This window comes from Rhinopithecus bieti, unplaced genomic scaffold (genome assembly GCF_001698545.2).
Source record: "Rhinopithecus bieti isolate Rb0 unplaced genomic scaffold, ASM169854v2 scaffold_28517, whole genome shotgun sequence".
In the NCBI taxonomy this organism is placed as follows: domain Eukaryota; kingdom Metazoa; phylum Chordata; class Mammalia; order Primates; family Cercopithecidae; genus Rhinopithecus; species Rhinopithecus bieti.
The window spans coordinates 766,030-778,725 of NW_016813121.1; the positions used below are offsets into that span (position 1 = coordinate 766,030).

Genomic DNA, 12,696 nt, shown 5'->3' on the forward strand with positions numbered 1-12,696 from the left:
AAATTATCTTGTATTTAAAAATGCTTATTTTCAGTTTATTTGCAGATTTCCATAGATTAAATAACTAATTAGACATTAGATCTTTAAATATAATTAAAATCTTTTTTAAAGCTATTTGAAAAATTAGCAGTATGAAGAATAAGAAGATAATCTGATGGATGTATATAGCTACTTTGGAAAGTCTCATTCATTTTTAAAAAAAGACCACATTGTTTTTTTAGAAGAATGCTGATTTAATTTTTGACTGTTGGTATTCCAGTTTTCATAAGAAGAAATATTTAAGTAAAGGAAATGACAATTTGGTGTTATGTGGTGTTTAGTTTTAAAAACCTTTTACTTTATGAAACTGTTAGATCTTTTGGATGGATCTCAGTGATGTTTTCCAGTATTTATAGAAATGTATTGGCGACTTGAATAGAATGGTTCAAGAGTTAGTTTTATAATAGTTCATTTAGAGAACACTTTGATGTTTGATTTACTTTCATTAATTGGAGACAGATTAAGGGAGAAAACCTTGCAGATAATTGGAATATTAAATGGAAGACAAGTTTACTTGCTAATTGGGAATTGTAATGAAAATGGTAGATGTTAATTAGCTTGACTGTAGTAATCATTTCACTATCTACACATATGTCAAAAGATGTTATATACCATAAGTATATGCAATTTTTATTTAGAAAAAAGAACAGATCTCGATTTCCACTTGTGTTGAATATGTTGCTTAAGCAAGAAATAAATTTTCCTTGAAAATAAGTAAAAAATAAAAATAAAATACAGTTGGAAGAATGCCAAAGTTGTGTATAGTTATTGATGATACATCATTGTATGTTTTCTGTTACATACTGTTAAAGCATTAACTCTTTTACACATATTAAGAGTAATTCATTCTGTGACTTATTTTAGATAATACTATTCTGAATTCCACATAGACTATATTCAGTGAGTTGGAGAAATACTTTAGATAGGTAATACTAGAAAATATATATAAGGATTTAGATTTGATGAAGTGTACTCACACAGCATATGTGTCTTTTTCCAAATGCCCTGTAACAATGTGACGTAACACTGTTATTGTAGGCACACCAAATCTTTTATTTTATTTTAAATCACAGAAATAATACATGTCGAAATAAAAGTCAAAGCAGTATAGAAGTATCCATTGTGAAAAGTACCTTTCTTTCTTTATAACCTTCCCTCAGCTTTCTTCCATGTTTAGAACTTGGTAGATAGCTTTAAAGACTGTTTCCTATAAAACAAATCTTTTAAATGGAATTATTTGTACCATTTCCCCGTTTTATATACTATTCTTCACACTGTAAATACAAATTCAAGAAATTCAATATATCATTATATATAAACCATGTTAATGTTTGCCTTGCACTTAATCTGGAAAGTTAAATTCTTATTTTTCCCCTTTAGGAGTTAATACATTTTGTTTCGGTTAAGATATTTCAGATTGGTCACTACCGTAGATATAATAAACCAGGTATCAGGAAAGTTGAGTACCAGAACTGGGCTTCTGGGATATCTCCTGCTGTTGCTCCTTGGACCCAGCATGACTTGCCTACTGTGTCACTCTCATCTGTGGCCTCAAGGAGTCCAGCATTCTTGAGAGAGAATTTCCCATGTAAGCCTGATGTTTTTTCAGTTAGAAGAAGTTGTAAACACATTAGCCCTCATTTTCTTGCAGTTCTTGTTCTTAAACCCCTTCGTCTAGGCCTGAAGGTAGAAATGACATTTTTTAGATTAACAAAACTATTATGAAAAATGTGACCATTATAAAATATTGGGTTATTTTCGTTTCATTTCAATCATTGTGGTATGTCTGAAAGAATGAATAAAGAGAAAAGTTCTTAAGCATTTTTTTCCACTGTACTTCACTTGGCTCTCATTTACATTCCTAGATAGAAAAAAGGAAAGGAGTAGGATGCCATCGACAGTGAATTTATGTAACTTCCCCCACCCCATTTCTACTTTTGCCTTCTCTAAATGCAGGAGGAATAGTTTAAATAGGAAGTTCCTTTGTCCAAAATGTAGAGAGCTATTGTGTAACAAAAAGCATAGTTGCAGAGAGAAGTTTAGAAACTTTCAAAGTAGTCCTGCTATATCTGTCATTTTTGTTTTCCTTGCTGATTTTGATCTATTGACACTTAGACAATATGTATTGATTCCATATTAAGGACAATTTTCTTGTTGGTCATTTTCTTTGAACTTAAGTGCTTTAGTGAATACCCAGTTTCATTTAATCACAATAAAAGGAAAATCAAATGACTCGAAGTAGTTTTCCTGGATATTCCTTATATATTATTACTTATATTCAAAATAACCAAAAATACTTCAGGAGTATGGTAGGCCATTTTGTTAGGTTAAAATCTAAATCAGTCATTTCTAGACTATTTTTTAAAATGTAAGCCTAAAATTAGTCAAAGCTAAAATAGTTGGCAGTATATACCAGATAAACATTTAATCATTATTTTCCTTATTCTTTAGTAATACCACTTTTCCATATTGTCTGATTATGCTCCTATAAAGTAGGAGATACCAATTTTATATACTTCTGGAAATCCTGAATGTTAAATTAAAAATAAGTATATTCCTTAGATTTTAATTAGCTTAAGCAGAATTATTACTGTGTTTAGGAATTTGGTGATTAGGTAACCTGCCTGTTTCATTTGAGAAATGAAACGAAGTTCTTGACTTCTCACCTGGTTTTTATTATTCTTTGCGACCTTTGAGTCTACGGAATACAAGTTAATTGCTTTCTGTTTTCAAATCATGATAGTGGCCACAGCCATGATAACCAGATTACTATATGGATATATTACAGTATGAAGGAGTGGTTTGTGAATTTTGTTGATTATCTTTTAGTTGTTTTGTTAATGCAATCAAAATTATGTATCTTTGACTATCTTAATAGATGAAGAGTAGATATACCCTTTGAGATTCCCCCACCATTTGCATATGTATTTCAGTTTTTATCCTCTTGTTGTACTTCCTACTCCTTATCTATGAAGCAAAACCAATCAATATAGCACATTCTTCTCTATATGGAGATTATCCATATTGTATTTTTTCTTGACAGGTTTTGTATTGACATTACCTATTGTACAGGTGGCTTCCCTCTTTTGAAGTATGAGATTCAGAGTTTTTCAGAGTTTGCTTTGACTATACATCATTGCTTTCCAAGTGAGGATTCTTTTTTACTACATCTTCTGAAGTTATTTTCCAAGTCAGGAAAGGAAGTGACGTTGGTAGGAAATAAACATTGCAATATTAATATGTATGCTATTTCCTGGCTCTTTAGGTAAAAGTGAATGAAGGGCAGAGGAGGGAATAAACACTGGAAGCCTTACTAATACCTTAGGTACTAGGTAAATTTTGCTATATTAGGTAAAATTTGCTATTGCAATTGATACCCAAAGAGTAGTCTGGTAGAGGCATTATGTTTCCAGAAACTAGGGAAAAGAGTAGGTTGGTGAGAGTATATGTGTGTGTTTCTAGTAGTAGGGGATTGTAGCTCGGAGGAGTTCCAGAGAAGAAGGTGGTGGACCTCACAGCAAACTTTACCTTATTTGTAATTTTGCCTAGAGCCTTGAGGTCTAAGCAAAATTGTACTTGTGGTACCATCTCAGTTGGCACTATGTGTTTGGAAAGCTGTAAACTTGAGGTTTTTTCTATTCATTGTAGACTATAAGATTATATAAGTTGCTTCCCCCTTTTATTTGTATCTTTTGTCCTCAGAAGATTTATTATATCTAATATTTTTAGATATGGTTATGTGCCAGAGAAAATTGAAGGTTCCTAAAATGGTTCCAGATCTTGAGCAATGAATTCATGCATCATGTTCACATTGCTTTACAGCAAGTGAACGCAACTGAGCCAGGATTTGTATACAGTTTGTCTGTCTCCTGAACCTGTCCTCTATCACATTTGGTCAGATTGGAGTTACTTTCAAGAGGAACAGGATTTGAATACTAAGTCAAGTGCTTGGTCTCCTGTACTAGAAGCAACCATAGCTCTCAGAAGTGTGAATTTTGTTTTTTCAATGTAGGTAACTTATGAGGCAGACAGGAGAATCCAAAATTAGTAAGTACTCTTTGGCATGTTGAGGTTGTAACTACTAGTCTTTTATGTAGATTTTGTTTTTATTAGTATGGAAAATACTTAGTGCAGTCTGAAAACTGTGAGGTTGATGAGTATTGTTAATAGCAAATGGAAGTACATTTTCTTAAGTGCATTACCAATAAAAATAGGAAAATATTTGTGCATCTTTCATGTTTTGTACTTAGTAATTTTTCAAAATTCTCTACCCACTTAACTGTTTTGCAAAATAAAAGACTTTTTCCCCCCTCCTGATTGAAAAATGGTATGTATTCTTTTAAAAAAAGAAACAGTTTTTTTGAACAGTTACATAAAGAGGTCATATTCATCAGAAATCCTACATGTGGTAGACATAAATGCCTTGAGAAGTCTGTGAAGATGTGCTCCTACACTCACTGAAGAAGTATATCTGTTCTTGCTGCTCTTGGGCTATCTCCCTTCCCACCTCCCATGGATCAACTGGAAGTATAATGTTGAGACAGGTACACAAAGAACTAGGCTGTAAATTTCTTATATCCAAGAGACCAAAGTGATTCCAATAGGAGCAAAGAGTCATTAGAAGGAGATGAAGAATTTGGTGAAAGAAAGGGAAGGGAGAATTCTAATGTGGAGAGTAAAAGAGAGTGTGAAAACAAGGTGCATTTCTCTTTCAGTCCTTTCCTGAAGGAGGTAAGTTTCATATAAAGTAGATTCTTATTTCCTGTGAACACAGTGCACCATAATGAATGAATTGATATGCTGGCTTGAAGAGGCTACCTAACAGAAGGAAGGGATAGCATCTGGTATGTGGTGATTTGGTATGGGACATGGAAGTAACTATATTGTCAGCTGTGCCAGGAAGCTACTTGGAGTACATTGAGTGATACCTGCAGATTAGTTGTTTGTCCCCAACCAGAGAAAGTACTAGATACTGCTTGTGCCAGTGGCCCTGCCCTGGATTTCATTATTTTTTGAAAGTGACAAGGTTTAGTTTTCTACCCAGAGTTACATGGGAATTCAGAGTCAAGAAAATTGGATTCACCAGTAAAAATCAAGTCATCTTCTTTACCTGCGTTTGCTTTTTAGTTCATACCTGTAAATCTATATTTGTGTCATATTGTTGGCTAAGAAGCTTCTGGGTAGCATGTATTTTTAATAAAAACATGTTTTATATATGTGGTGTTGTAAAATTGCTTTGTGTTAATCAGTAGTGTGGCTCAGAAATCATTTCTAATATAGATATATCATTCTTTAATGACTACAGTATTTTATCAAATGCAAGTACTGTAGTTTATTTAAATAGTTCACACCTAATGGCTATTTGATCTTCTAATTTACTACTTCTTTTGGGGGATGAGACAGACTCTGTCTCTGTCACCCATGCTGAAGTATAGTGGTGCGATCTTGGCTCACTGCAGCCTCTGCCTCCTGGGTTCAAGTGATTCTCATACCTTATCCTCCCAAGGAACTGGGGTTACAGGTGTGTGCCACCACGCCTGGCTAATTTTTGTATTTTTAGTAGAGAGCTGATTTTGCCATATTGGCCAGGCTTGTCTTGAACTCCTGATCTCAAGTGATCTGCTGGCCTCAGCCTCCCAAAGTGCTGGGATTATAGGCATGAACCACCACACCCAACCAGTTCCTTTATTATATATGGAACTTATATATTTGGTTGGGTTTATCTCTGGATTAGAGTGTTACACAACTGTCTCATGCTTTGCTGTTTTTACTAGTTGTAAGTAGTAGTTTATTAAGTATTTTAATGCCTACTTGGTGCTGCTGTTTTAGGCAGTGGAAATACAATAAAACATAATCCCTTCTGTCTTGGAACGTAACGTTTTAGTGATGTACCTATTGATTTTTTAGTCACAAAAAGGGTCAGAAGTTTAGAGGTAAGTCTCTTGATGACAGAGGCAAAGGATGTCTCCCCTATCTTTTTTTGTGTCGGAATAGGGAATCTAGGAGAGATCACAGAGATTTTTTTTGTATCTTTTGCCCATTTAAAAAATCAGGCTGTTTGCTTTTTTATTGTTGACTTTTAATATTTCTTCATTTATCTCAAACAACAGTCTTTTATTAGGCATCTTTTGCAAATATTTTCTCCCTCTCTGTGACTTATCTTCTCATTCTCTTGATACGTTTGCTTTCTTAGTGCATGACAACATCTGAGCAGTTGCCCAAGTCAGGAACGTGGGCATCATCTTTGACTCTTTCTTCTTAGGTTGTCTACTGAATTATCTAGATTCTGCCTATTGAATGTTGTCTGACTCCTTCAGCGTTTCTCCCTTTTGTCATGATTATAACTTAGGGCACATTCTGCTCTCACCTGGTATATTTAACTCTAGTACTGTCCCCCTTCCACTTATTCCACTATGGCAGCATCTTATCTTCTATTAGGTCCACACATAAATTCATTTTGTTCAGTGTTGTTTTGTTGATGAAAAAAATTGGTTCCTGGCTAGGGCCGCTGTCTGTGGAGTTTGTACATTCTCATGTCTGCATGGATTTTCTCTGGGTACTCCAGTTTTCTCCCACATCCCCAAGATGTGTACTTTAGGTTCATTGGTGTGTCTACATCATCCCAGTCTGAGTGTGCCTTGTGATGATGGAATGATGGTTCCTGCCTGGCACTCTGAATTGGTTGGGATAGGCTCTGGCCACCCGAAACCCTGAACTGGAATAGGTGCATAAATAGTTATCTTACTTGTTTTTATTAATTTTACTAAGTGTATGTGTAGCTCACATTTATTTCATTGTTCATATTAGAAGTGGTTTGATCTTCATTTGTAGGTTTGGTGATGTTTTTGTGACCCAGAGGTGTGCCACAGGAATTTAACTCTTCTTTATGTCAACTAGCCTATGGTAAAATCAGTTTCCTTGTACATTGTTTTCTTAAAGTCACAGTGTCCAAGAGGTTGTCAAAGACCTTAAGCGGGAATTTACTGTATTTCAGAGAGCTTTATATCAACCGTCTGCTCGCCTTTCTGTTCTTGAATTTTACCACCCTCATCATCTTTCCCTTCCTTCTATGCTCCAGCCAAATTTAGTGTTGTCTTCATTCCTCAGAAGCTCTGTGCTTTCCATTGCCTTCTGGCCTGCTCCTACGCTATTCTTTGCTGTTCGGACACTTCCTATTGCCTCCTCTATACCTTGCTAACTCTTGTTTATTCTTTCTGTCTCAGTAGAGATGTCACTTTCTCCGAGAAGTCATCCCTATTTGCCTTACCACCACTGAGTTTATATTAGCTGCACTTCCTGTGTTAGGCATCTGGTGTTTTCTATTTATAGCATTTATCATGAAAATTTGTTTTAAGTGACCTTTATTAAAGTATAATTTATGCGCAATAAATGGCATCCATTTAAAATGTAAAATTCAGTTAAGTTTTTAAACAGTTGTTTACAACCATGAAACCACTGGCACAATGAAGTTGCAGAGGCTCTGTGTGTTTATCAAGAACCCTTGTGCTGCTTTACTGTCCATCTCTCTTTCTGTGATCCCATCCCAACAAAACCATTCATTTGCTTTTTAATCTATACATTAATTTGTATTTTCTAAGATTTTTAATGTACCATGTATATTTTGTGTCTGGCTTCTTTCAATCAGAATTAGAAATTCATGGATTTTTTATGTATCAATAACGTCTTCATTTTTATTGCTGAGTAGTATTCCATTGTTTATTCATTTACTTGTTGATGGATCTTTGGATTGTTTTCAGGTTTTGGGTATTTACTACAGTGAATTTTAACTGCCTGGTTATTTTCTGTATTCTTTTGTAAAGTGTACAGTACTATGAGAACAAAAGATAGTCTCTCTGGTTAACATTTGTATGCCTAGCTGCTACCTGGTACTAGCAGGTGCTCAATAAGTGTTTATGGAAATGCTAAAGAGTGGAAAGGCGATACTATTTCAGGTAGTACAAATACAAATTTGGTGTCTATTGAACCAGGAATTTCATTAAGGAATAGTATTCATTCAGTGTCTTATTTAGGTTGATACTTGTGGATATATATCACCAGAACTTATTTACAAGGTAATAGCTTTTTTACCTTTTTAACATATAACTGAATGTTATTTTAAAATTTGTGGGTTTTGGCTGGGCAAAACTAGTACCAGCACTCTGGGAGGCCAAGAAGAGAGGATTGCTTGAGCCCAGGAGTTGAAGACCAGCCTGGACAACATACCAAGATGCTATCTCTACCAAAAAAAAAAAATTGTGTTTTTTGATATCATACTAAGATAATCAGCTTTTAAGACTAAAAAATTTCTTTAAGAATTCTAATTTTCAGTTGCTATGCCAGAAATTCCGAAACTTTCTTGGTTTACACAACACCACTATTGTCTCAGTCCTTATTTCATGATGCTTCTACACCAAAAGAAGACCTAAGAGTTGTTCTTACTGTTGAATTCAAGTAACTTAATAAATGTTTATATTTTAACAATTTAGCCATTTAAAAAATAATACGCAGAAACTGAAAGAAAAAACACTTTATTCTTTATCAGAATTATTACTAATGAAATGTGTACACCTTTTGGGCATTGCACTGTTGCGGAAAACTGAGAACTGGAGAGATGATATGAAGGAAACAGGAGGATTGTTTATTTAAGGTATGTACCAGCTCAGCTTTTTGGATATGAATCCACTGAGCCGGTGCGTACCTTAAATAAACAATCCTCCTGTTCTCCATACTGGTCTCTCTGGTCCTCACTTTCCCACAACAGCACAACTCTCAAATTTTGGAAATTGATAAGTTACCAGTACTCTTCTTTCCTGTTCCACATTGATTTTTTAAAAAATATAGCTATTAATAATTATAGTATAGTTATTTAGCATTATATTAAAAAACTAACAAATTATCAGTTCTCAAGTATTTGAAGTATGTTTTATAAGAACCCTTTTTGGCCGGGCATGGTGGCTCATGCTTGTAATCCCAGCACTTTGGGAGGTCGAGGTGGGCGGATCCCCTGAGGTCAGGAGTTTGTGACCAGCCTGGCCAAGACGGTGAAAATCCATCTCTACTAAAAATACAAAAATTAGCCAGGTATGGTGGCGCATGCCTGTAGTCCCAGCTACTTGGGAGGCTGAGGTGGGAGAATTGCTTGAACCTGGGAGGCGGAGGTTGCAGTGACCAGAGATCATGCCAGTGCACTCCATCCTGGGCAACACAGTGAGACTGTGAGACTCCGTCTGAAAAAAAAAAAAAAAAAGAAAAAGAATCCTTTTCACAAGATACTTATAAAACAGTCTGTAATACTTTTGTAATCATAAGAATTTATAAACTTGAAATAGAAGCATTCTATTGTAAAGGTTAAGAAAAATATACTTGCTTGGCTACCGAGGCTCACTACCATAATCCCAGTACTTTGGGAGGCAAGGTGGGAGGATTGCTTGAGCCCAGGAGGTTGAGGCTGCAGTGAGCCATGCACTCCAACCTAGGTAACAGAGGGAGACCTTGTCTGAAAAACAAACAAAAAAGTATATGTATACACACACACACACACACACACACACACACACACATATATATACACACACATATATAATACTTGCTATATCAAGTTAAAATTGTTACTTCTAATATGAATTGTGTGAGGTAGATATCCAGCTTCATTCCCTATTAAATATGGAATGTTTTTCATGCACAGTGTATCTTAAGATTCCATCTTTCCTCATTTTTTTTCTGTTTTAAATCAAGTTTGTCTGTTTATGGATTTCCTATTTTGTTTCATTTATCAGTATATCTGTCTTTATACCAGTAGCACATTGTTGAATTGTATCGTTATAGTTTTCCTTTGTATTTTCGTTAACAAAAACTCCCTCTGCTTTCTTTTCCTTGAAGTATTTTCACTGTTCTTAGTCTTTTGTTCTGTGTAATTTTAGAAACAATCCAACTTTTTTATATACTTGAATTGCATTGATATATTACATCAATTTTAAGGGAGAACTGATATCTTTCTAATACTGAGTTTTCAGTTACTGAACATGGCATAACTTTGTTTTTGTCTTCTTGTCTTTCAGTAATATTTTATACTTTTCCATAATGGTTCACATGTCTTATTTTATAGCCATGACTTAGATCAGGGGCTATCAAACTACCAGTCCACAGGACAAATCTGAATACCACCTGTTTTTGTAAGACCCATGAGCTAAGAATGCTAAGAATTTTATAAATGGTTAGAAAAAATCAAAAGGATAATATATTATGACATATAAAATTATTTGAAATTAAAATTTTAGTGCCTATAAAGTTTTATTGGAACATAGTTATATTCATTCATTTAAATATATGACTGCATTTATACCACACATAACAGTGTTGATGGTTGCAACAGAAAGTGTATGGTCTGCAAATTGTAAAATATTTACTATCTGGCACTTTATAGAAAGTTTGTTTACTCCTGACTGAATTATTGTTTGTCTTTGTATCTCAGTGTTTCTTTGTAGTTGGGGTGGGTGGTAGGGGTTGGGTTTGAGCCTGTCTTTCCTTTATCTTCATCTCCAGTTCTAATAAAACTTAAACTCATGAGTCACTGTTACCAAAATGTGTTTTATTCTTCAGATATGTTTGAGTAGAGCAAAAGTTGAAAACTATTGATACTGTGATTTATATAGTAATTACTGTAGCTATTTTTTGGTATTTTACATTTGAGGATTTAATATAAAAAAAATAGCTTAAGTTGCCTCTTTATTTCCCCTTTTGTAGGAAATTAAAAGAGAGACGGAATTCAAGGATGACAGTTTGCCCATCAAACGGGAAAGGCATGGGAATGTAGCAAGTCTTGTACAACGAATAAGCACCTATGGACTTCCAGCTGGAGGAATTCAGCCACATCCACAAACCAAAAACGTTAAGAAGAGTATGTAAATAATTCCTTTCCTGCATAATTAGTTCAAAATAGAAGGATATTTTATAACTGTTTCTAAATTAAGAAAAATTACTTCAGTCTTTTGTAGACGACTGTAGTAACTTCCTGCAAATTCTTATGTTACTAGTTATTGCCCTGTGTAGAATATTAATTTTTAGTCATATGCAATCAATAACAAATCAGTATCATAAATTAAAGCATGAGGCTCTCTTTTCTTATTTATCTTTCAGACTCTGCTGAATGATTAACATTTTACCTTAACTGTATTTTAATACCATTTATTTAGTGGGATTCTGAAATATCTGCTGATTCTTAGCATAGATACAGCATTTTGATGTGCCTCTTCTTCAGTTGTTAAACATCTGAACATAATCATTTCCAAGGTGATTGGCCTTGCAGATTACCTTGTAAGAATTTGGTACTGTGTAAATATGTTAGGGGAACAACTTGGCAAAGGAGAGCATTACATTTGAAATCAGATAAGTGTTTGAGTCTGTCTTATGACCTCAGAAAGATCATTTAAACTCTTGAGTTTTATTTGCTGTTGGTGAGAAGGTGGTTAAGAAAAAAAAAGAAAAAGGTAATATTGCTGTTCTCAGAGAGCTTACGTTCTTGGAAAAGAATCTGTTATTTAAGGCCAGGTGCAGTGGCTCAAGCCTGTAATCCCAGCACTTTGGGAGGCCTAGGTTGGTGGATTACCTGAGTCAGGAGTTTGAGACCAGCGTGACCAACATAGTAAAACCCAGTCTCTACTGAAAATACAAATTAGCTGGGCGTGGAGGCACTTGCCTGTAATCCCAGCTACTTGGGAGGCTGAAGCAGGAGAATCGCTGGAACTCGGGAGGTGAGCCGAGATCTGCCATTGCACTGTAGTCTCTGCTCCAAAAAACAAAAGAAACTGTTATTTAAAAAGTGTAGAATATTAAACATGTACAAAGAATCACAGTGTTATGGGAACACATAGCAAATGTTTTAACACAGTAAAACCAGAAGAGCCTTCGAGATTGAATTTTTTTTTTTTTTTTTTCGAGATAGCTAGGGTGTCACTCTGTTGTCCAGGCTGTAGTGGTGCAGTCACAGCTCACTGCACCCTTGACCTCCCAGGCTTATGCAGTTTTCCCACCTCAGTCTACTGAGTAGCTGTGACTACAGGTGCGTGCCACCATGTCTGCTAATTTTTGTATTTTTCTTTGTAGAGATGGGGTTTTGTCATGTTGCCTAAGCTGTTCTTGAACTCCTGGGCTCAAGTGATTTGCCCCCATTGGCTTCCCAAAGTTCTGGGATTGCAGATGTGAGCCACCATTGCATACCTATTACTATGGTCAATTTGATTTAACCCATCTATACCTGTTGTTCCATTATTGGCATGCTAAGAATGTAGGAGTTATTACTATCCTGCTGTTCGAGGTCATTGCTAAGGTCTGATTGCAAAAATTAAATTGCAACCTCTGGCGTGAATGGGTTAATAGTTAATGAGTATTTAATCACATTTACTTTAATGTCTTTGAAATTATGGTGTATAAATCCCCGTGTACAAAATATTCTACAATAAAGAAATTTTGTTTACATACATTTCCCAAATTATGATTGTAAGGTTATTATTAATTTTTATAGAGTTCTCTTATGTCTCAATCTATTATTTTCATATGCTGTCATCTGTCAAGTTTGGGGAAACCTCTACTTTTGGATTACATCATCCTTTGATTATTTTCATAAAATGAAAAGAGGTTGTCATAAAAATGAAACAGATT

The 12,696-nt window shown here is 34.8% G+C and overlaps 1 protein-coding gene across 1 annotated transcript in view; it reads left to right on the forward strand.

The window, feature by feature from the left end:
* CD2AP (CD2 associated protein) overlaps nucleotides 1-12,696 on the forward strand; it is a 160,302-nt gene that overhangs the window by 51,137 nt on the left and 96,469 nt on the right. Inside the window, 1 exon segment of the mRNA XM_017847680.1 lies at nucleotides 10,783-10,936. Within this exon segment, the coding sequence (XP_017703169.1) occupies nucleotides 10,783-10,936 (154 nt within the window).